The 26,214-nt window shown below is 44.7% G+C and overlaps 1 protein-coding gene across 1 annotated transcript in view; it reads left to right on the plus strand.

Moving 5' to 3' along the window:
* RXFP2 (relaxin family peptide receptor 2) overlaps positions 1 to 26,214 on the plus strand; it is a 489,744-nt gene that overhangs the window by 286,561 nt on the left and 176,969 nt on the right. Inside the window, exons 2-3 of the mRNA XM_077484098.1 lie at positions 7,602 to 7,730; positions 23,424 to 23,501. Of these exons, the coding sequence (XP_077340224.1) occupies positions 7,602 to 7,730; positions 23,424 to 23,501 (207 nt within the window). The remainder of the gene's footprint in view (positions 1 to 7,601; positions 7,731 to 23,423; positions 23,502 to 26,214) is intronic.

Raw genomic sequence — 26,214 nt, forward strand, 5'->3', positions numbered from 1 at the left:
GTGCTAGTGATGGCCGAACGGTTCGCCCGGTGGTCGTTTCGCGGCGAATTTCGGCTGTTCGCGGTTCGCCTGTTCGGTGGACTATTGGCGCCGTTCGCCCGACCGACTTCCGTGTTTACTGTGTAAAAGAACTTTGATCTATGATGACACATCCATCATGGGGTACAGGACAGCCAATTGAGACATTACAGCACATGGACACTTGGACATTCCCCCTAACTTATAAATACACCCGATCCGGCGGCCATTTTACATCCTTTCTTCTGTCACTATAGGGAGAGGTTGCTGTGTGGAGCAGGGAGAGATTGCAGTGACCCAAATCGCTAGCTATTTGGTACACAAAAGTTCTTTTCAGGACTGTGTATAGGTGTATATAGGTTTGCTGTGCTACTGATTGTTGCAGCAGCCTGAGTGTCTTTTGTCAGTTTAGCGAAAGGGACAGGACGGTGTGTGCTGCAGGGAGAGTCAGTTTAATCATTAGCTGTTACTATCAGGTCCACAAAAGTGCTATTCCAGTAACTAGTTATTGTTCCAGCAGCCTCTGTTTTGTCAGTTTATATAGGGACAGGCAGGAAGCAGTGTGTGAGGCAGTGAGGGTCAGTTTAATCAGTAGCTGTTACTATATTAGGTCCACAAAGGTTCTTTTCAGGACTGGTATCAGTGGTATGGTAATAGGCTTGTACACGTATAATATTCTTTCTTCCAAATATAGAAAGAATATTATACTTGACTGCTGCCCTTCTGCTGCAGTCTGCTAATCATTCACAACCTACTTGTTCCACAAAGGTCCTTTATAAGGACTGGTAATAACCTGGTGTAGGGTGCTATAGTACATAGGGTTGAGTGAGGTACAGTCTGCTATTCTATAAGGACTGGTATAGGTCCACAATACATAGGGTTGAGGTGCACTACTGCTGACTGCTGCCCTCTACTGCAGCAGTCCTTCATCAGTATAGGGACTGACGCACAGTCTGCTAATCAGTCACACACAACCTACTTGTTCCACAAAGGTCCTTATAAGGACTGGTAACTTGGTCTGTCTAGGGTGCTACAGTACATAGGGTTGAGTAAGGTACAGTCTGCTATTCTATAAGGACTGGTATAGGTCCACAATACATAGGGTTGAGGTGCACTACTGCTGACTGACCGCTGTCCTATACTGCAGCAGTCCTTCATCAGCATAGGGACTGACGTACAGTCTGCTAATCAGTCACACACAACCTACTTGTTCCACAAAGGTCCTTATAAGGACTGGTAACTTGGTCTGTCTAGGGTGCTACAGTACATAGGGTTGAGTGAGGTACAGTCTGCTATTCTATAAGGACTGGTATAGGTCCACAATACATAGGGTTGAGGTGCACTACTGCTGACTGACCGCTGTCCTATACTGCAGCAGTCCTTCATCAGCATAGGGACTGACGTACAGTCTGCTAATCAGTCACACACAACCTACTTGTTCCACAAAGGTCCTTAAGGACTGGTAACTTGGTCTGTCTAGGGTGCTACAGTACATAGGGTTGAGTGAGGTAGAGTCTGCTATTCTATAAGGACTGGTATAGGTCCACAATACATAGGGTTGAGGTGCATTACTGCTGACTGACCGCTGCCCTATACTGCAGCAGTCCTTCATCAGTATAGGGACTGACGTACAGTCTGCTAATCACTCACACACAACCTACTTGTTCCACAAAGGTCCTTATAAGGACTGGTAACCTGGTGTAGCGTGCTACAGTACATAGGGTTGAGTGAGGTACAGTCTGCTATTCTATAAGGACTGGTATAGGTCCACAATACATAGGGTTGAGGTGCACTACTGCTGACCACTGCCCTATACTGCAGCAGTCCTTTATCAGTATAGGGACTGACGTACAGTCTGCTAATCATTCACAACCTACTTGTTCCACAAAGGTCCTTATAAGGACTGGTAAGGTATAGGGTACTACAGTACATAGGGTTGAGTGAGGTACAGTCTGCTATTCTATAAGGACTGGTATAGGTCCACAATACATAGGGTTGAGGTGCACTACTGCTGACCGCTGCCCTATACTGCAGCAGTCCTTCATCGGTATAGGGACTGACGTACAGTCTGCTAATCATTCACACACAACCTACTTGTTCCACAAAGGTCCTTATAAGGACTGGTGAGGTATAGGGTACTACAGTACATAGGGTTGAGTGAGGTACAGTCTGCCATTCTATAAGGACTGGTATAGGTCCACAATACATAGGGTTGAGGTGCACTACTACTGACTGACCACTGCCCTATACTGCAGCAGTCCTTCATCGGTATAGGGACTGACGTACAGTCTGCTAATCACTCACACACAACCTACTTGTTCCACAAAGGTCCTTATAAGGACTGGTAAGGTATAGGGTACTACAGTACATAGGGTTGAGTGAGGTACAGTCTGCCATTCTATAGGGACTGGTATAGGTCCACAATACATAGGGTTGAGGTGCACTACTGCTGACTGACCGCTGCCCTATACTGCAGCAGTCCTTCATGTGTATAGGGACTGAGAGTTTTGTCACAGGGTCATTTAAAAAATGACAGGCAGAGGAAGAGGCAGGCCCTTCCGCAGGGGTGGTAGGGGTAGGGCAGGAGCAACAGGCTTGAGCCAAAGTGGGAAGTTGCAGAAGGTGCGTTCAATTACTTTAAAGGACGCACCAGACTTGGTTGAGTGACTCGCTCAGCCTTACTCTTCTGCACCCTCCTCATCCTCTCGATCTGCACCCTCTTCTTCACTCTCTGCTATGTGCAACCCCAAAGACACTACCACCAACAACACCACCACCACCACCACATACCTTCCGCTTGAGTCACAGGAATTATTTTCCGATCCATATCAAGAGGACATTTCTGATGCGCAGCCACTCTTGGCATTGGATCAGGAAGAGGAGGTACCAACAACCGCTACTCAGCAGTCTGACGACAGTACCCAGATCAGCCCAAGGAGGAGGTTGGTCCCCGGTGTTGCTGCCTACTCCGAGATCTCTACTTATAGCGGTGGGGAAGGTGACGTTGATGATGACGTGTCTAGTGATGTCACGTGGGTGCCCACAAGAGAGGAAGAGGAGGGGAGTTCAGAGGGATATATGGACCAGCAGATAGGGAGGAGAAGCAGGAATAACTTACATTGCACAGGAGGAACAAAGCAGACTGCAAATGTATCAGGAGAGAGTCATCGACCATGTACGGTCACATCTGGCGCTCCCAGGACACCGGCACATGGCTCCGCAGTGTGGGCTTTTTTTAACGTGTCCGCTGCTGACAATAGCGTTGCAATCTGCAATCTTTGCAGTCAACGCATTAGTCGCGGTAAGCCCAACACTCACCTAGGGACGACCGCCTTAAGAAGGCACATGAGTAGCCACCACCGAGCCGAGTGGGAGCAACGGAACACACAAAGCCACACTGCAGGCTCTCACCATCCAGCCTCGTCTTCTACTTCTCCTTCTCCTCTCTCCTCACAATTGTCCTCCACTCCACCTTCCATCACGCCAAGCTCACGTTTTTCTGCAAAAAGGCAGGCTTCCGTGGGCCTAATGTTTGAGCGTAAAAAAATGATGACGCCGGATAACCCTCTTGCCCGACGGTTAATGGCTGGCTTGTCAGAACTGATAGCCCACCAACTACTGCCATATAACTGGTGGACTCGGAGGCCTTTCGCAAATGTGTGGCCATTGGAACACCACAATGGAAGGTCCCAGGAAGGAAGTATTTCTCAGAGAAGGGCATCCCAGAGCTATATGGCCATGTTCAGCGGCAAGTGAATGTATCTCTGGCACACAGTGTCGGTGCCAAGATACATCTGACCACAGACACGTGGTCTAGCAAACACGGGCAGGGAAGGTATATCACTTTTACTGCCCACTGGGTGAACCTTCTGACGGCTGTCAAGCATGTAACCCGTGGCACCCGTGTAGATTTGGTTTTACCGCCACGGATTGCATGCAGGCCTGACTCTTCTTCTCCTCCTCCTCCCACTCCATCCTCCTCCCTCTCCTCCTCGGCTGACTCCTCCTTTTCCGCTGCTAGCGTCTCTTCCGCTGCGCCGCCCAAGCTCCCCAGAACCTATTCGACATGCCAGGTGAGACGTTGCCATGCCGTGCTGCATCTGTTGTGCCTGGAAGCCAAGAGCCACACTGGCCCGGCACTCCTTTCAGCTTTGCGTTCACAGGCAGATCAGTGGCTAACACCGCTCAATTTGACAGTTGGTAAAGTGGTGTGTGACAATGGTGCCAATCTGCTTAGCGCATTGAAACAGGGCAAAATCACGCACGTGCCATGCATGGCACACGTCTTAAATTTGGACGTGCAGCGATTCCTTGTCAAATACCCTGGGGTCCAGGACATCTTGCGGCAGGCAAAGAAAATCTCAGCCCATTTCAGAAGATCTTACACGGCCATGGCTCGCCTTGCTGACATTCAGTGGCGACACAATCTGCTGGTCAGACGTCTTATTTGTGATTGCCCGACGTGATGGAACTCAACCTTCTATATGCTTGATAGGCTGCTCCAGCAGAAACGTGCAGTTAACATCTACCTGTATGAACTCTGCGGCAGAACCGGTTCTGGGGAGCTGGGGTTTTTTTCAACGCGCCAGAGGCTGCTCATGCGCGACGCATGCAGACTTCTGCGCCCATTTGAGGAGATCACCAAACTGGTCAGTCGCAGCCATGGCGCCATCAGTGACATGGTACACTATGCCTTCTTTATGGAGCGTGCATTGCGTCGTGTCATTGATCAAGCTGTGGAGGAGCAGGAGCGGGAAGATGAGGAAGTCGCAATGCTGGATGAATTCCCAGGGGGGGCTACTCTATCTGAGACAAATCAACAACAGGAATCGGAAGAGGAGTCAGAGGAGGAGCAAGAAGAGCATGCTTTAAACCTTTCTGGGATCCCTGTTGTTGTGCGTGGATGGGGAGAGGAGAATGAAGAGGACGACATTATCCTGGATGATGAGCAGGAGCCAGGCCACCACACCGCTTCCACTTTAGTGCAAATGGGGGCCTTCATGCTCCAGTGTTTTAATAGGGACCCCCGTATAAAAAGCATAAGGGTCAAGGACCAGTACTGGGTGGCAACGTACTTAGACCCCCGGTACAAACACAAAATGGCGGAAATGTTACCGCCGTCACAGAGGGCTGGCAGAATGGAGCACTTCCAGGCCTTGCTTCGAGAAATGCTGCATTCTGCTTTTGCGTGCTCTGGCAGAGGAGCAATTCCCACTCCCAAAGAAGGAGTTGCGGGTACCAATCCAACAGCGCCAGCAAGAAGAGGCTGGTTTGAAGATGTGTTGGTGACTTCGGATATGAGGTCATTCTTTCAGCCGACCCATCGACAGGTGTCATCCGGATCCAGCATCAGGGAACGCCTAGACCGTCAGGTGTCCGACTACGTCGGGTTAACGGCCGATGTGGACGCTCTGAGGAGTGATGAACCCCTGGACTACTGGGTGGGCAGGCTTGACCTCTGGCCAGAGCTTGCCCAATTTGCAATCGAACTGTTGGCTTGCCCCTCATCCAGTGTCCTGTCCAAAAGGGGGGATCGTGACCGATAAGCGTACTCGCCTAGCTCACGACAGTGTTAACTACCTTTACATTTCTAAAAATGAATGAGGCATGGATCTCGGAGGAATTCAACACATGTGACCAGTAGACCATGTATATGTCTATAAACAATTTTTTTAATCGAGCAGACAGACCTTCTTTCTTCATTTGGCTCACTTCCTTGTCCAAAAAAAGCACACCGTACTATATGCCCGTACCCTCCTCTTTGAAGAGGTTGAGCGGTGTCATATTTCTACTGGGGCTGCTTATTATGAGGGGCTCCCACCATCCCTGTGCTATGCTGACATCCTCCTGGGGCTGCTTATTATGAGGGGCTCTCACCATCCCTGTACTATGCTCATTATGAGGGGCTCCCACCATCCCTGTGCTATGCTCATTATGAGGGGCTCCCACCATCCCTGTGCTATGCTCATTATGAGGGGCTCCCACTATCCCTGTGCTATGCTGACTTCCTCCTGGGGCTGCTTACGGTGCAGGTGTCAGTGCTGTATATCACGGTGCTGATGTCAGTACTCTTTATCACGGTGCTGCTGTCAGTGCTGTATATCACGGTGCTGGTGTTAGTGCTTTATGTCACGCTGCTGATGTCAGTGCTCTCTATCACGGTGCTGCTGTCAGTGCTGTATATCACGGTGCTGGTGTTAGTGCTTTATGTCACGCTGCTGATGTCAGTGTTCTCTATCACGGTGCTGTTGTCAGATGACTCTATCACGGTGCAGGTGTCATTGCTGTATGTCACGCTGCTGGTGATCATCTCCTGCACCCTCTTCTTTGCCTACCCTGGTCCCTGACCTTCCCTCTCCTCCATTGCCTTCATGTGCTCCACAGTCCTGAATTGTCACAACAATTTCCCATATAAAAAAAGAATGCTTTTAGTTGTCGATCCCAGATTCACCTCATACATGTGTTATGTCATTGGCCATGTGGTGGGACTATGTTTGCACAGCTATTAATTATTTTGTGGCTGCAAATTTGACCTGTAGGTTTGCGAAGTTCCGCTTAAAAAAAAAAATGAAAAGTCAGCAGCTGCAAATACTGCAACTGCTGACTTTTAATAATTGGACACTTACCTGTCCCAGGGTCCAGCTATGCAGAGGAACGAAGCAGACAAACTTCACAGCCAGGCAAGCACTGCTCATGCACGAGCTGCGCCGTGACTGGCCGGGCAATCATCCAGGACCTGTGACGTGCCCCAGGTGATTGCCGAGAGGGAGGGGGAGAGGTGATCTTCCTTCCGGTGCTACAGTGTGACAGGAGGAAGTGGAAGCTGGAACCCTTTAAAAAGATGGTATCCCCCCCCCCCCCAAAAAAAAATGACATGCTAAATGTGGCATGTCAGGGAGTCATGTCATTTACAGCGGAAGTTCCATTTTTGGGTTAAACTCTGCTTTAACTCCTACTGACCTCCATTTAGGGACAGTTTTTCTTTCCTTCCACTGACATGTTTTTTCTGTCTTGCTGACCATTGACATTATGCATTGCTCCTTCTACTGACCACTCCTTGTTTAACAATATGAATGATGACCGCTGGGTTCTGCACCATGAATATATGCTGTTGGTGGCCCTATGATTTGTAATTATGCCCTTGCTTTCAATCCTTGCATTCTGGGTTTACCCAAACAATTTGCTGAACGAATATGTTTCTACAGTTCAAGTAATAAATCATATTTCAATAACTGAAGTAACATCTGGGCAAATGATCACTGTCCCTTGCACTGCCTTTCTGGAAGCTCCAAGATGTTCCAGAATCATCTGGGAGATATTATCTTTTATGTCTGCGTTATGTCTCACAGTAATCTCCTCCTCCTAGTTGAAAGCTGTAAAGGATTGAAACATTTCTATGTAAGTGTCTACAAACAGACTAGATATAGACTAGCAGGGTCCGGTTAACCTTATATCTGAAAAAAATAAAATAGCTTCTAGACTTTCAGCATTTTTTGAGAAGTGCAATTTTTGAGTTCTAAAACACATCTAAGCTAATAAATATTATTTAACTATATGGATTTTCTCTCCCTCTATCCCTGTAGATTCCTTGACAGATTCTGTCTGCAGAATGGGCTACTTTCCATGTGGAAACCTTACTTTATGCCTTCCACGTGCATTTCACTGTGACGGTGTAAAAGACTGTGAGAACGGGGCTGATGAAGAATATTGTGGTAAGCTATTACGGTTTTCTACTGTTTTCTAATTATTTTAGATTTTAATTAAATATGTATTGACTAACAATGGCTAGAAGAGAAAAAAAGGACATGTGTGGTCTTGTTGGAGAAAATAATGATATCTCAGCCCTTATTGCTCTAGCGCTGGTTAAAAAGTTAAGCAAACACATGATTGGGTGCTAGCTCTACACAGATCTAGTAGTTTCCTACATTATTCTATTAAAAGCAGAAGAAGCTGTATTGAAAAAGGACTTCCAAGGCAGTATTCTCATAAATATGGTAGTAAGGTAGTAAGTAAGGTAGTAAGGCCTCATCTAGAATGTGCAGTTTAGTTTTGGACACCAGTTCACAAAAAAGGATATTGGGTAACTGGAAAAAGTGCAGAGAAGGGCAACCAAACTGATAAGAGACATGGAGGAGCTCAGCTATGAGAAAAGTTTAGCCAAACTGAATTTATTCTCTCTTGAGAAGAGGAGATTAAGGGGGCCACCGTCTACTTTTACCGAAGTGTTGGAACTTCCACAAGATTAGCAATAATAATCCTGAAAAATAAACGTTTGTACAAAATAAACGTCTGTACACACACTGCCACCACAGACAGGTATGTTCAGAGATTTATACTGCAGTAGCACTCTTTCAAGAGACAGGGATTTTTTCATTTTGCATTAAAAGTCCTAGAGACAGTTTTAACAAAACAAAATATGGTTTAACCACTTAAGGACCGCCGTATTGCCATTGTACGTCATCACAATGGCACAGGCAGGCACAAGCACATACATGTACGTGCCTGCCTTCCAGCGGGTGGGGGGTCCGATCGGACCCCCTCCCGCTGGATACGGCGGTCCGGTTCGCTGCAGGAGCGATCCGTGATGAGGGGATGGCCGTTGGTTTCTGGCCATCCCCTCTCGATCGCTCCTGGCCAATGACGAACTTCCTCCCCTGTGAAAATGTAAACACAGGAAGGAGGAAGTGATGTCACACTCCTCGTGGCGGTCTTTTTGACCGGACAGCGCGGAGTGAAGACATACAAGTAAGTGCACCAACAGTCCACTGACACATAGGTTCACATAGGCACACATTTTACCCCAGTCACCCCCCGATCGGCCCCCGCCCCCCCCCCAGTCACAGTGTCACTAATTGCAGTGTTCATTTATTTACTGATCACTGCATTTAGTGTCAGTTGTGACTGTAAAAAGTGTCAGGGCAGCTAGTGTTAGCCCCCTTTAGGTCCAGGGTAGCCCCCTACCCCCCCTAATAAAGGTTTAACCCCTTGATTGCCCTCCCAGTTAACCCTTTCACCCCCTTTTACCAGTGTCACTAAGCGATCGTTTTTCTGATCGCTGCATTAGTGTCACTGGTCCCGCTAGGAAGCTAGTTTTTTTTTTAGGTTCAACGCCAGGTTTTTATAGCGTTAGGTACCCCGATATATAACCTAATAAAGGTTTTAACCCCTTTATTGCCCCTAGAGTTAACCCTTTCACCAGCGATCGCTATATAAGTGTCACTGGTGACGCTGGTTAGCCAGTTAGTTATTTAGGTTCCCCGTCAGGTTTTTATAAAGCTTCAGGTACCCCCATATAAATACCCAATAAAGGTTTTAACCCCCTGATTGCCCTTAGTTAACCCTTTCACCAGTGATCACCGTATAAGTGTTACGGGTGACGCTGGTTAGGTAGTTCGCTTTTTATAGCATCAGGGCACCCGCCATTTATTACCTAATAAAGGTTTAACCCCCTGATCACCCGGCGGGTGATATAAATTTGGTTTTAGGGTCAGAAAGGGTCTGCGTCGCCCCAGGCAGTGCTAGGTTAGTGCCAGTACCGCTAACACCCACGCGCAAAGCATACACCTCCCTTAGTGGTATAGTATCCGAACAGATCAATATCTGATCTGATCAGATCTATACTAGCGTGCCCAGCAATTTAGGGTTCTAAAAAAACGCATTGTTAGCAGGATCAATCCAGATACCTGCTAGCACCTGCGTTTTGCCCCTCTGCCCAGCCCAGCCCACCCAAGTGCAGTATCGATCGATCACTGTCACTTACAAAACACAACACACATAACTGCAGCGTTCGCAGAGTCAGGCTTGATCCCTGCGATCGCTAACAGTTTTTTTTGTAGCGTTTTATACAGTCCCTGACAGGCTAGGTGCTTTTTTACCTGTGAGTCTCACTAGTGTACCCCTAAATTTAGAGCGCCTCCATGTCAGATAGCTCTGACGACGAAGAAGAGGTCCCTGCTAACGTCAGGCGTACCCGACCCCGATCTTCTGATGTTGTTGAGGTGCAGGAACCGCAAGTCCCTCGTATGGAGTATAGAGCCAGTACTAGCGCCGCTCATCCTTTTGGTGAACTGGCAAGCACCAGCAGCCTAGTACACCCTGGACGTACATCCAGCACTGCAGTATCACGTGGTGACGTGGCGAGTCCCATAAGTGCAGTTCAAGCTGGCGAGGTGGCAAGCACAAGTAGTGTCCCGCTGCCACCAAGAAGACGAAGACAGGCCCGTCGTTCCCATAGTGCCCTTCCTGCAGAATTCGCCAATCCTGATTGGGTGCCCACCACTTCTGCAGCACCAGTACTTCCCCCATTCACTGCCCAACCCGGTATTCAGGTGGATACAGATGATTTTACGCCACTCGATTTTAATTCTCTGTATTTCACGGAAGATCTCTATAGATCTATTGTGGACCAAACCAATTTATATGCTGGTCAACACATCGCCGCTAATCCCCAGTTGCCGTCTCTTGCCAGAGATTGGAAACCAGTTACGGTTTCCGAATTTAAGACCTTTCTGGGCCTTTCCCTCAACATGGGCACACATAAATTCATGACGTTGCGGGCTTATTGGTCCGCGCATCCGACTGACCACATGCCCGTGTTCTCTAACTCCATGTCCAGGAAACGATACGAGCAGATCTTGCGGTTCATGCACTTCCGTGACAATGAACTTGAATACGATTGGCTCTACAAAATTCGGCCCCTCATAAACCACTTCAACCAACGTTTTGCAGACTTGTTTACTCCCAAAAAGTTGCGTTGATGAGTCCCTGATTAAGTTTACTGGTCGCTTGTCATTCAAACAGTACATTCCCAACAAGCGTACCAGATACCGGGTCAAGTGCTGTGACAGGGCCACAGGCTATGTATGGAGCTTTATGGTTTATGAGGGTAAAGATAGTTACATAGAGCCGGAGAACTGTCCTGACTACATAGGAAGCGCTGGCAAGATAGTGTGGAAATTGGTGTCACCCTTATTCGGAAAGGGGTACCACTTGTACGTGGACAATTATTACACCAGCGTGCCACTGTTTAGTCACTTGTTTGATAATCAGATTGGAGCATGTGGCACCGTGCGACCTAATCGCTGGGGCTTTCCCCAGCGGCTTGTAGATTCCCGTCTTAGGCTGGGGGAGAGAGCCTGCTATCGGTGTAATAATTTGCTCGCTATGAAGTGGAGGGATAATAAGAATGTTTTCGTTCTTACCTCCCTTCATGCAGACACGACGGTCCAAATTTCTACGGCGACTGGTATTGTGGAGAAACCCCTCTGTGTCCACGAATATAACAAAAATATGGGAGGGGTGGACCTCAATGACCAGTTGTTGGCGCCGTATCTAGCTTCCTGTAAGGCCAGACGCTGGTACAAAAAAGTGTCTGCTTACTTATTTCAATTGGCTTTGCTGAATGCTTTTGTGCTATACAAAACTTCAGGCGGGACTTTAACCTTTCTTTTCTTCCAAAGAGAGGTTGTCACAGAGCTTCTGTATCCAGACGGTTCTGCACCTCACCATTCCCAACCAAATGCAGTAAGCCGGCTGCATGAGAGGCATTATTCTTATGCCATCCCGAGTACCCCTACCCAACGAGCCCCCCAAAAAAGATGTCGTGTCTGTACCAAGCGCGGATTTAGGTGTGACACCCGTTGTTATTGTCCACGCTGTCCTGGCAATCCTGTTCTTTGCCTTGGTGAGTGTTTTGAACGCTACCACACACTAGTGAAGTATTAGCATAGGGTACAGCATTTCACAGGCTAGGCACACTAACACAGAGTCTCCCAAGATGCCATCGCATTTTGAGAGACCGAAATGTTATAGTTGTTACAGTTTACAGTTCAAAAAAAAGTGTATAAAAAAAAAAGAAAAGTAAAATAAAAAAAACCAAAAAAATATAAAATATAAAAACCAAAAATAGTTGTCGTTTTATTGTTCTCTCTCTCTCTCTCTCTCTCTCTCTCTTCTCTCTAATTTTTTATACTTTACTTTTTTACTGTGTTTTATTGTTAACCATTTTTCATGTTTTCAGGTACGCCATTCAGCTGCAGCGTGGATTTATTTATCTTGACAGCAACAGCGTTTGCTCCCACGATACATAAAGCCGCGACTCCAGTGCTGTAGGAGGTGATTTCACCACCACAGTTAAAAAAGAGCATATATGCCGAAGCATGGGGGCATAAGGGGTGGAGGAGCAATTTTGCTCCTAATGCCGCGTACATACGGTCAAAATTCCGACGGAGGGCTTGCCCGTGGAAAAGTTTGAACGTATGTATGCGGCATAACTTTTTTGCGGGAGGATGCCCCCATGCTTCGGCATATATATATTTTAGGCACAGGTTGTGTTAAAAAATGTTTTATTTTTTACTGTTTTTTTTGGGCATTTGCTTTGCAGGTATGGTATGGTAAGATTTTACTGTTATACTGTAATGTTACTTTGTTTTAACGTTAACCATAATTTGCTTAGCAGGTACGCCATTCAGTTGCAGCGTGGATTTATTTATCTTGACAGCAACAGCGTTTGCTCCCATGATACATAAAGCCGCGACTCCAACGCTGTAGGAGGTGATTTCACCACTACAGTTAAAAAAAAGAGCATATATGCCGAAGCATGGGGGCATAAGGGGTGGAGGAGCGATTTTGCTCCTAATGCCGCGTACATACGGTCGAAATTCCAATGCATGCTTGCCCGTGGAAAAGTTTGACCGTGTGTACGCGGCATAACTTTTTTGCGGGAGGATGCCCCCATGCTTCGGCATATATAAATGGTGCATGTATGTCCATCATTAGAAGTGGGTGGATGAAGGGAGGTATTCTAATGGTGGGCATACCCACCGATCAATCTCTTTTTTTTTTCGTTCAGACAACATGACTCTCAGCAAATAGCTTGGGGTGTCTACTTTCCAAAATGGGTAATTTGGGGGGGTTTTGTGCTATTTTGGCATTTTATGGCCTTTGAAACTGTAATAGGTAGTGAGGAGTGAAATCAAAAATTTGCGCCCTCAAGCCGCGTACACACGGGCGGATTGTATGGCCTACTTAGTCCGTCATACAATCCGACGGACAGTCCGTCATACTTTCGAATGAACGGACTTGACCACACACGGATGCACAAACAGTCCGTCGAAAGCTTGCGCGATGACGTGTACAGCACCTACGACGGGACTAGAAATAGGAAGTCCAATACACAGCAATGCAACCTTTCGCCGTGTAAATCCTTTCTGAGCATGCGCCATTCTTAGTCCGTCGAACTAGCCTACTGACGAGCGGATTGTCCGCTGAAACCAAAGTATGACGGACAGTATTACGGAAATTCCGAAATACTTAGTACGCCAGACTGCACGCTGAAAAAGTCCGCTGAAGCCCACACACGAGCGGACTGTCCGCTGAAATGTGTTTCGACGGACTAAGTTGGCCATACAGTCCGCCCGTGTGTACATGTGGTATCCCCATACTCAGGAGAAGCAGCAAAATGTATTTTGTGGTGCAATTCCACATATAACCATGGCATGTGTGAGCAATATATAATTTAGTGACAACTGTTTGTAAAAAAAAAAAAAAATTTATTTTTTGTCATTATTCAATCCCTTGGGACAAAAAAAAATATTCAATGGTCTCAACATGGCCCTCAGCAAATAGCTTGGGGTGTCTACTTTCCAAAATGGGGTCATTTGGGGGGGTTTTGTGCCATCTTGGCATTTTATGGCCTTCAAAACTGTGATAGGTAGTGATAGGTAGTGAGGAGTAAAATAAAAAATGTATGCCCTTAGAAATCCTGAAGGTGGTGATTGGATTTCGGGGTACCGTGCGCGACTAGACTCCCAAAAAGTCCCACACATGTGGTATCCCCATACTCGGGAGAAGTAGCGGAATATATTTTGGGGTGCAATTCCACATATAACCATGGCATGTGTGAGCAATATATAATTTAGTGACAACTTTTTGTAAATTTTTTATTTATTTTTTGTCATTATTCAATCCCTTAGGACAAAAAAATAAATATTCAATGGGCTCAACATACCCATCAGCAATTTCCTTGGGGTGTCTACTTTCCAAAATGGGGTCATTTGGGGGGGGGGGGTTTGTACTGCCCTGCCATTTTAGCACCTCAAGAAATGAGATAGGCAGTCATAAATTAAAAGCTGTGTAAATTCCAGAAAATGTACTCTAGTTTGTAGACGCTATAACTTTTGCGCAAACCAAAAAATATACGCTTATTGACATTTTTTTTACTAAAGACATGTGGCTGAATAAATTTTGCCCTCAATGTATGACTAAAATTTAGTTTATTCGATTTTCTTATAACAAAAAGAAGAAAATATCATTTTTTTTCAAAATTTTCGCTCTTTTTCCATTTATATCGCAAAAAATAAAAATCGCAGAGGCAATCAAATACCATCAAAAGAAAGCTCTATTTGTGGGAAGAAAAGGACGCAAATTTCGTTTGGGTGCAATATTGCATGACTGCGCAATTACCAGTTAAAGTAGCGCAGTGCGAAATTGTAAAAAGACCTGGTCCTTAAGGTGTTTATTGGTCCGGGGCTGTAGTGGTTAAAAATGAAAAGGTCAAAGTGGTGCAAATTAATTATTTATAGAAAAAGGGGTGTTACAAAGACATAAAGAGACGATAATGCAACAGAGAAATAAAGAGGAGTTGAAAATGAAGAATACTTGCAATGTCCTGTTTCAGCGAATTTTCAGTCAATTAGAAAGGTGGTAAATTGGCGCTCATAACCTGAAAGGTCTTCAGTTGCTTGATGGTACACGAGAGCTGTCAAACTATCCTGGCATTTCTAACTTCTCTGGTATCAGAGCAGTGTTGACAGAGGACATCTGACCAACTAAGCATCTGAGGAGTGGTTTCTGGGATGTCTGGGATGTCAATCTGTTTATGACTATGTCCCAGATACAGTTTTATATAGGTATTCATATCTCTGAATACCTACTGGATACAGTCTGCTAACATGCAGATTATTGTCCAGCCTGAATTTAGCTTTAAAATTAATATCAACTTAACAGGTTTGTGAGGCCCCTTTCGCTTAGGAAAGGAATTGGGATAATTCTGCTCTCGGTAGTCCTAGGTCAGTCATGGCGAACATCGGCACCCCAGATGTTTTGGAACTACATTTCCCATGATACTCATGCACTCTGCTGTGTAGTTGACCATCATGGGAAATGTAATGTTTGCCATCACTCTCCTAGGTTAACGATGTTTGGACTCAAAACGCTACAAATTAACTGAGGTAGGTAAATGTTGTAAATGGATCTTTATCCTAGCATGATTTTAGAAGCTATGAAATATACTGTAATGATGGATTCTACCGAGAGACAGATATACAGATAGACAGAACACTGCGTCTATCACAGAAGCTGGTCTAGGAGGAGGGCGGGACTTTTATCACAGCGCGGCTGAACTTTTCACACTCAGCTCCGTAACAAAGCGGTCTCCTGCTTTGTGACAAGTAGGCAGGAGGTGGAGGAGGAGGGAGTGGAGCGCTGCAGCCACATCATAGATCAAAGTGGCCCCAGGGCAGGCAGCCTACCGGGAAATGTCCCGTTATCCCGGTAGGCCAGTCAGGCCCTGTTTCCACCCCCTTCTTGTTTTTGCTATGAGACAGGAAGTGAAGGGAAATCTCCCAAATGGGATAGATGGCAAAAACTTTACTCTATCCAAATTGAAAAAAAAGCTGTGCTTACAGTTCTACTTTAATGGTAAAACATGGTACACGTATTGCCATGTGTTATCCTACCACAGTTTTTTATGTGCAGTCAACTTTTCAGAAAAAACACAGTAAAGCATATCTAAATATAAAACCAAAAATATTATATATTGCAACTTATTATCCCTCAGATGTTGTTGGGAGCATTACTTCTCTTTCTTTAAGCTTTTTGCTTTATATTCACCTGGTGATTTTGTCTACTATCACATTTCCTGTCTTGGGGTAGCTATGCTCACTCCTCCCCTGTATCTATGGAGGAGAAGTGTAGCTCGTTTTTCATTCTTCTTTATTTTTTATTTTTTTAACCCCCCTGGCGGTATTCCCGAGTCTGTCTTGGGGTGGAAGTTTTACACCAAAAGCAGTAACCAGGAGGAGGTTTACGTACCTTCTCCCTTGGATCCAGCGATGTCTCCACGCTGTACGAGCGGCTCGTCCTCTGCTCGATTCATCACGGAGCCGATCTCTGTTCCCTGCGAGCGTTGCGACGCACGGGGACAGAGAACGGCACCAAATTCAAAAAGTGAAAAACACAGTATACATACAGTATAATGTAATCTTACAGATTACATTGCTGTATGTAATAATTTCACATCCCCTTTGTCCCTAGTGGTCTGCCCAGTGTCCTGCATGCAGTTTTATATTATAAAAACTGTTGTTTATGCCTGGGTACTGGAGATTGTCCATAGCAACCAAAACTGTCCCTTTACATCAAAAATTATTTTAGACCAGCTAGAAAACAGTGATAATAAATTGTAATCACTCGCAGAATTGAGTGATAGCGATTTGTGGGGAGATCCGTCATCAAATATTGAAAAGTAATGACAGTGACAAGTCTGCAACTGAGCAAATTTCAGTGTTTTTGATTTGATTACATTATTGAATAATTTTTATTATTGTTATATTATTATTTGGTGTAATTATTTATAGTTATTTATCATATTATAATTTATGATTTCATTTTTCAAACTTTATCATACCCGGGATGTCTGCTAGACTCTGGTTTGGACAGATTTAAGTGAGTTATTCCTAAGAATTACAGCACTACAATATCAAACGCCAAATTTTCATGCAAAATAACTGTACCACTTTTAGCACCTAAAATCCTAAATAATCGTACCACCAGGGAAGTTAATAACAAACATGTTATACTTACCTCCTCTATGCAGTTGGTTTTGCACAGAGCAGAACAGATTATTTTCTTCTTGGGTCCCTCTTTGCTGCTGCTGGCCCCTCCCCCTATTGAGTGCCCCCTCAGCCAGCAGTTCTCTATGGGGGCACCCGAGCTGAGTCAGAGCTCCGTGTATCCATTCAGACACAGAATCCTGACCCAGCCCATCCCCCTCTGCTGTGTCTCAGCCAATCAGGAGGAGTGTCCCAGATGGCGTACACTCGTGGACATTGCTGGAGGGAGATGGGGCACAGATAAGTAATTGGGGGTTGCTGGGGAGGCCGTTACACACAGAGGGTTTTTTCACTTAATGCAAAGAATGCATTAAGATAAAAAAAAACTTCTGCCTTCACAACTCCTTTAAGCACCCTTGTTGCCCTCTTTTTCTTGTCTGCTTGGTCTATTAAAGGAAGTGGAGAAATAAACTTACTTGCCAAATCACCTGGTAAAGAAATGCCTGAAAAATGAAAAGGGCAGCGGCAGTAGACAGGCATACAGTGCTGCCACTAACAGCATTACATAATGCTCTGGCCACAGATGTGGCCATAGGATTACCCTGTGGCCTGATTGCTGTGACACAGAGCCACACTATTGCAATGCAATTAAATGTATTCCCTAAAAATATTTCTGTATGGCAGCTGCTATTTGGGGCTTGGAGAATTTTTGGGGGTGCTTTTTCACACCAAAGCACCCCCACCACCGGTACATATACAGGCAGAACCTGTGCTGGAGATGGGAATACTAGGTATACCTTCCAGATGAAGAAAGCCCTGACTACAGTTCTTTTGGGCAACCTTAGATAGGCACGTGTGGAAATTAAAGCCCCATACACACTATCAGTTTTTCTGCTGAGTTTTTCCTTCAGATTTACCAAAACCATATAATATGAGGTCAAACCTTAGGAGTTACAATTTGCATGCAATCAGGCAGGGCCTTGCACTACATGGTTTTGGTAAACCTGAAGGAAAAACTCAGCAGAAAAACTGGTAGTGTGTATGGGGCTTTAGTCATAATTTGTACTATATCTAAATCACTCACATGCCAACACTTTTAAAGTCTAAAATGCTCTTTGCTGTGCCAAGTTGTAATTAAGCATGTCTTTCTTTCTTACCCTGTGCACAATGTGTCACTGACACTATTAATATAGGCTGGCTAAAATGATTCTATTTATTACCTTGTCTAGGATACCCTGACCCAATGTTCTTCATAGTGTTGCTTGATTTTAACAGACCAGAATAACAGGTCTCTATTCATATCACACATTGGAAAGTGTACAGAATACTGATGTTTCATCAGCTTTCTCCTCATAGCAGGACTGCAAGCACCAGTCTGTTCGGGACATTTGACAAAGGTGTTTGTTAGTTGAAAATTATGTATTACTGGGGAGGCCAGGGCAAACTTGAAATCAGTTTAAATGATCATTAGTGAAGTATTTTGTATAATAGGACTAAGTTTGGTACTTGCAGAGTAAAACAAGTAACGTCCCTAGGATACAAGTTATAGTAGTAGTACTTCCAAAATGTTGGTTTATGCCACCCTACTTGAAAATGTCACACATATGAAGCAAAGAGGGCACACAACTTGCAATGACTGTCACAGTACACCGATAAAGGCCTCAGGAACACAACACAGTATTCTGAGGTAGTGGTCCTGCACACAGCAACTGCAAGAACTATTATTCCAGCTTACTAACACACAATAGTGAAAGCCGAAGAGGAGAATCAAGGTAGCTTCTTTAAAAGCATGGTATTTTTTGATCTTCTTACTGCATGTCACTGCCATCAAGATGCTTGACCAGCAGCTATGTGCAACTTTGAAGAAAGGAGAGCACAGCATGTAGCAATTAGTCGCATTCAACTGAACTTATTCTGTAATTTATTAACTTTTTTACTTATCTAATTAGTTGAAGAAGCTACATGAGTGAGTAGCAAAACATTCTTCGGCACTACAGAAAAAGTCACTTAAATGTGTTTAACTTATACTAGCTATACTATGGCCTGGATAAATGAGAACATTCACCAACCCAATAGATAGCAGTTACACATTAACCTTCTTCACTTGATTCACAACACCACTGCAAGCATAGTTTCCAACTGTCCCCCATATGAACCAAACCCCTCTGTCCCTGGTACAGTCTCAGTTGTCCCTCTTTTTGGTCTGATGTTTACATCTCTATACAAAATGTACTATTTTACTAACCAAATGTGTTATGCTGCCCTAAACTTTTTATCCAATCTTTATATTGCTGCACTTAGTATTTTGAAGAGCTAATATAAAGGAACATTTACATCAAAAATCAGTTGTGTGGTTTAGCTAATCATTTTCTGCATACTAGATCTTTGGGGGCCCTGTAACCAGGGCTGTGACAAGGACTTGTCCTTTGCTTACATGCGGGGGATGGTTTACTAAGAACAAAACAATTTACACTTTGAAACTGCAGTTGCACTCATTTTCTCCATAGCTTAGTAAATGTGGTAAATCATGTGTAGCACGGACCCCCGAAGGAGCTGCTGGTTTTGTTGGGCTTACCTTTACCTTCTTGACCTTGCCTCCGTCTAGGGCAGTGATTCTCAACCAGGGTTCCGTTGAACCCTAGGGTTCCTCCAGAGGTTGCTAGGGGTTCCTTCAGCATTGGGCAATTTCTGCCTCTTAGATAAGTTCCCATTGACACCAACGATCTTTTTAGCTATCTGTAAGGAGGTAATTCTTCCCAATGACCACAAGTGTAAGGACCATTCGTCCCACTGACCATCACACTAATGTATCATGAGTTGTAGATTTCTAGTTTTTAGCAGGGGTTCCCCAAGACCTGAGACAAAAGTCTCTGCCACAGACTTGGATATAACTGAGGGACGTAGACATAGATACACTTAGAGAACTATAATACGGTGCCAGTATCTCTCAGCCAGTCTGGCGATACTGTATAAAAATAGATCCGCAAAGTGTCCTTCAACTGAGCCTCCTGGCTCCTTCTGAGAAACCAGCCTTAAGCATGGCCTTCTCCTGAAGAGTCCTCCCCTGGATGCTTCTCCAGTTGCTGGGCCTCTCCCTAGATGAGACGGCACCGAACCACCTTTGAATGATTTTGGTCTCGTAGCCATTCAGGCTTGTCCCTGCAGTTGCTTTGCTTTGGGCTATCCAGCCCCGAGACTTGGAATTGCATGGATCCGCACCCCAGGCCAGGAGGGCCATGGGGGCTAGTCAGGAGGACCAGGACCGAACAGATGGAAAATCTCTTCTGGACCGGAACCCAGAAGCACGTGATGTCAGTACCTTAAATACCCTCTCACAGAATGCAAAACAAGAAGACTCTCCCACTGGGCTAGTTCAGAGAGAAAGAAAGGCATTCAATGCACCCAACTAGACTGTGTTCTCATACCCACCAGCGGTGACAGTGACAACCACTGTCAAGGAGAACTCAGTGCAATCCAAATAGACTGGTACTGAAACCATAATTTGGCAAAGTTAGCCCTAAAACCCAACTGTGGTTTTAGGAATATTAATTTTTAAAACAAATAGCGCATGCTCTTCAGGAGCCGGCGCTACACATGTGACAGCAGAAATATTCTCTTTAGCCTTATCAAATGTACAGCCAGTTGAACCGATTCACAAAGCATCATGTGGAACGTACACTGTGTAATGTATGAGCATGAGGATACAGTAATCTGTCCTTATTTTACTTTGTTTAATATTAAAGAGGAACTGCAGTCTGCTCACATAATTTATAATAAAAACATCTTTGCCATTCTGAAACTTCCCTCAAACCCCTTTACATATTATTTTATATATACTGTGATTCTATACTTGCCAAATATGCTGCAGAAATCTCCCTCCACTAAGTCTGGCTGCAGCCATTGTAACTGTGGGCAGCAGAAGCTGCTTCCTGTTCACTTCCTGGATTTACACAGACACACAGAGGCACACCTCCAGCTCTGCATCCATGCAGCTTTCATTGGCCCTACTATGACTCACCCCCTCCCTTCCTGGCAAGCTCTCATAAGAGTGATAAAAAGAGAGAACTGTGCATGATGTCATAAGCCTAGGCTTTTTACCAGACAAGAAACAGGAAGTAGGCCGTATAAGGTATTTACTGGCAGAAATCATTACCTTGTTAGCATGGTATAAGCTTCTGAAAAATCTATAATATCCACAAAAACAGAGCCATCATCATATGCTGAACAGAGAAGGGGGGAGGGGGAGTGAATTGTAAGTGGATAGACATCCTTACCCTTGCATAGGTACAGGAAATGTTACACCATAGGAAGGGGCACATAGTTTGTTACAGCAAACTCTTTACCATCTTATAATGTGGTTATTTTATCAGATGTTGTCTTCTGAGAACATACGTTGTCCCATGGTCTCTTTTATTTTATTGCATGTGTTGTTGCTCAATTTCTGCTCAAACAGCAGGTCTCCACCCCTAATCTCCTCCTCCACCGAACCATAGAACCTGAGGTGGACCCTTAACTTTCTTGGTAACTCTGAATGTGTGGGCCTTGTATTCATCGATTCCCAACAGCCTTGTAGTCCAAGCCATCAAGCCATCAAGCCATCAAATATCATCTAAACATATACAGATCTTAGTCTAATGAGCTTCAAGAATATTTACTTTTCTGTACTGAGATTTTGTTAACACATATTTTTTTCTTATTTGATGGTGTGTACTATATATAATGCTGTGGGGCATTGATGAGGCTAAGTTTTCTCCCTCTTTGGCTAATTTGAATATGGGTTGGTGAAAGGAGCTTTATTTGTTCTCCCACCATAATCCCTTTGACAGATACATGCACTAGTATGGTAATTTCATAAATTATATATTGATGTGTGGGATGGAGATGACACATCTTTGATTAAATTCTTGGGTTTTCTTAAAAAGAATGATTATAATCTTCATTTTACAAGTGGGCATCATTGTTCTGTTATTGATTTTTTGGATGACACCTTGGAGTATATTGTGGGTGGTGGGAGAGTGTTCACCAGAACTTTCCGCAAGCCCTCTTCTGGTAACTCCACTTTGCTTGCTACCAGTTATCACCCATTACACACCAGCAAGTACATACTGATAGGAGAATTTACAGAAGTGTATAGAAATTGTTCTACTGAAGATCAATGTTATAAAAACTAGACTTCTACAGAGAGGTTTCCCAGGGTGGTGTGTGGAGAGAGGGAAAACTATAGCATGTAGAAAAAATAGAGAAGATCTTTTATGGAGCCGTAATAAAAGGAAGAGATTTGGAGATTCAGAGGTTACCTTTATAATAATCTTCTACAAAGAATATCCTCATGTTGTTAATATTATAAAAAATAATCTTCCTGCACTTTATTTGAACAAATAGCTATGTACTGTGTAAGACCCCTATCAAACAAGCTTCCTGATCGGGTCTGCCTGGCCATTTTTCAGGTGGACCAGATCAGACCCTCCATTTTCCTCTATGGAGTGGCAGATGTAAACAAACTTAATGTGTCCATTTACACCCACCTACTTTCAATCTGGTCCGATCCTGCAAAAACAAATGGAAGGGTACACATTCCTCTCCATCTGGCCGGATCAGATTGGAGGGCAGTCGAGTGTAAAGCTGAGTGGACATGGACCTATCATCTGCTCGCCCAAACCCCCTGCTAAGAAAAACAGATCCGGCCTGGGGGAAGGGGCATTAAAGAGAGGCTGCAGATTCCAGCCGCTGGGGAGATTGCCATCAGAGGCTCTTGGAAAGAGAGGTTTGGTAGATACACAGACTGCGGACCCAACTCCTGAAAGGGTTAAATCTCCAATACTGTTTTTATAATACTATCTGTCTCTTCCCCTTGTCCACTGCATTTGTTTTTGTGTATATAGTTTATACCTTTTCATATTTCTATCTATTCTATTTGGTTTCTTCTATTTTTGATTTAAATTATAGTTTTTGCATACATGCCTTTCAATTGTGATATGTATACATGGTTTGAATTGTTTAATTTAATAATTCTGCCCCCCTGAGTATATAGGGTGTGGGTATTTACTGTGGCGTATTATCAATGTTGTTAGCTATGACTAAGGCTGAAACACGTCAAAGGCTTTATTTACACGGGCATTTTTACCCCTATTGAATTTCAATAAAATAACTTTTTATGCTGTTTATTCATCAAGCTGCTAAATCATGTTTTATCTAATTGTTATAGTGTACAGCTTGTGGAGGCTGTGAGTCGAGTGCAGGCGTGGAGTCTTTTCTCTTGATTGGAATCCAAAGGGGGCAACACTCAATCCTTTCATTCTGGAACTCCTGAGAATTGTCATTTATAAAGATTTGTACAAAATTTTTTTTTTTACAAGAATAACATACATTTATGGTTTAGCAGTTAGTTCATGAGCTATTTGTTTTATAATTACCCCAGGTTTACGTTTGTTGTATAACAGTGTGCTCCATTCTTTAATTGTTATCATAATGTATTTTTGGCATTTTTTTTATTAGTAGCCTATCTTTCCTGCTATGTACAATGTTGGCAGATCTGTTGGCACATTACACCTATGTAATTATATTTTTTATTTCCAGGAGACAACAATGGTTGGGCAAATATGTTTGATGAAGAACATGGGAAAGCAAATGAGGTCACGGAGCCCCAAGAATGTTGTAAGTAACTAAGTGTGGACTTAGTATATAATCTTCTATCACTGCTGCAAGAATTATGTCACCATGTAGATGTAAAACCCAGAGAAAAAATCCCACATTTGCCATTATTTAAGCTAGCAGTCAAATCTATTTTTCCTCCTAAGCAAATCTGTCATGACAAATAACTAATGCAGATTTCAGGCCGAGGCACAACCTTCCCCTGTACAAAATGTCCCTCTTCAATGTGATAGTTCCAAATAATTTTACTTGGAAGCATTTTAATGATTAAATGATCCAACTTTAATTTATTTTAACCCTCTGTGGAGTCGACTTTGTTAAACATTTATATGTAGAAGTCCGTTCCTGTCATAATGCAACCATTTGACATTGCTAAAAAGGATATAACATGTTAGTTTGCATTAGTGAGTTATCTGAATTGTTCAGCCAGACTGTGTGCATGAAAGATACACCTAGTAGAATATCTTTGGGTGCAGAGTTAATGGGTAGTCTATGTAAAGAATTATATGTAGCGCCATCTCCTGAAGAGCACACGCTATTTGTTTTAAAAATGAATATTCCTAAAGCCACAGTTGGGTTTTAAGGCTAATTTTGCTAAATTATGGTTTCAGTGCCAGTCTAGCTGGATTGCACTGATTTCTCCTTGGCTGCAGGTGTTGCTGTCACCACCAGAAAGTGGTAGACCGCAGTCTAGTTGGGTGCATTGAATGCCTTTCTTTTTCTCGGAACCAGCCCAGTGGGAATGTCGTCTTGCTGTGCATTCTGGGAGAGGGTATTTAAGGTACTGACATCACATGCTTCTGGGTTCCGGTCCAGAAGAGATTTTCCGTCTTTTCAGTCCTGGTCCTTCTGATCAGCCCCGTGGCCCTCCTGGCCTGGGGTGCGGATCCATGCAATTCTGAGTCTCGGGGATGGATAGCCTGAGGCGAAGCAACTTCAGGGACAGGCCTGAATGAATATGAGGCCAAAATGATTCAAAGGTGGTCCGGTGCCGTCTCATCTAGGAGAGGGGAGGACTCTTCAGGAGAAGGCCATGCGTAAGGCTGGTTTCTCAGAAGGAGCCAGGAGGCTCATTTGAAGGACACTTTGCGGATCTATTTTTATACGGTTCATTAAGAAATTGTGTTATCTTTTAAATAAATATCCCAAAAAGAAGATCTAGTGTCAGTTTCTGCAATTCTTTGGGCCATCTACCACGGGAACCCCTAGATGGAGGCGAGGTCAAGAAGGTAATGGTAAGCCCAACAAAACCAGCAGCTCCTTCGGGGGTCAGTGCTACATGTGAGGGTTCGTCGTCCGGGATTTACCGTTACCCCTCGCAAAGAGAAAGAATTGTCCCCCACGTGGTATTTACATGGTATATGGTTATAGTTTTTTTGGGACTGCACCATTTCTGCAAAGAGTGATTGACATCCACTGCTGGCACGAAAACCGAGGGCGGAGTTGGAAAAAGCCAGCGAGTTGCGTGACCAGAGGAACCAGTGGGAGGAGTCATGCCTGTTTCTTTTTCCTTCACGAGGCACCGCGTGAGAGTTTCGTAGGAGAGAGAGGAAGTAGGCTGTGCTTTATTGCGGAAGGAGAGAAAAGGTGAAAATCTTTTGAGTGCCAGGGACATCGTCCATCTTGGGACCCAGGATGCCTTCGGTGGGGAATCCCATGAGTGTGAGACTACCTGGGACTGTGCTAACTGATATGGAAATTCGTCTGCAACCGCAGGGGCGTTTTATCCTGTATAATTCGGGAGACGTTAAGGCCCATGGGATGCTCTGTGGAAGGTGTGAGTGATTAGTCGCAAGTCCCCGGCCGTTTTTCCGTTGTCTCCGGTGTGGACAACACCTGTTCAAGGTGGAGCAACTCATCATGCCACCTAAGGCCTACCGCATGGACTGGACCACAGGCTTTGCCACTGAGGAGTCTATTATCCCCACTCCTGTGGTGAGGCCTACAACTTCTACATTGTCTGCTGTTGCCAGTGTCCCGGAGGGAAATGCTGTTGCTGCCATTACTGGAGGAACTACTCCGGATCTCATTGATACTACTTCGTCCACTGTCACCACTACTACCGGGCCTGCTCAGAGGAGAGTGGGCTATGTCAAGGCATCCTGCAGCCGCAGTAGAGGTCCATCTCAAAGCTTATCGGAACCCGATCGGAGGAAGGAGATCATCCCGGAGAAGTCAGCCACAATTACTGGTGAGAAAACTGGGGTAATTGTGTTGAGCAGGACTGTGAATTATTACCTGCCAGCAGAGGAGTTGGGGGATTCGGAGTTAGATTCTCTGTCCGATGTAGGGGATGGTGATCTTTTCGAGACTTTGACCCAGGAGATGTTGTGGGCAAATGCGGATGATGTGGCTGCAACTTGCAGTGTCTCTGGTTGGCTGGCCCTTAATTCGGGGAGTGCATTGCCTCGGGCGGGAACTCCTTCTACCATAGACTTAACCTTAGCAAAGCCTGTAAATTTGCCTAAACCAAAGAAAACATCTTTTGCAATGGTGCGCAAATCTCCTGTGTGCCTCCCGGGAATGGAAGTGCCCGAGCTCTGCCCAGGCTTGTACGGTCTCAGCAGCTGCTGAATAGGTGGGTGGCAACAGAGTTTGGACTGGAGTTCCCTTACGTGCCTAAAGAGATTTTGGAGGAGATTGAGAAAAATCGTGAGGACCGGTACACAAGTGATGTTTGGGACTACCTTAAGGTTCCAAAGCCATTCCGAAAGAA

Source organism: Lithobates pipiens, unplaced genomic scaffold (genome assembly GCF_037356315.1).
Source record: "Lithobates pipiens isolate NorthernLeopardFrog02 unplaced genomic scaffold, aLitPip1_a1.2 Scaffold_16, whole genome shotgun sequence".
Taxonomy (NCBI): domain Eukaryota; kingdom Metazoa; phylum Chordata; class Amphibia; order Anura; family Ranidae; genus Lithobates; species Lithobates pipiens.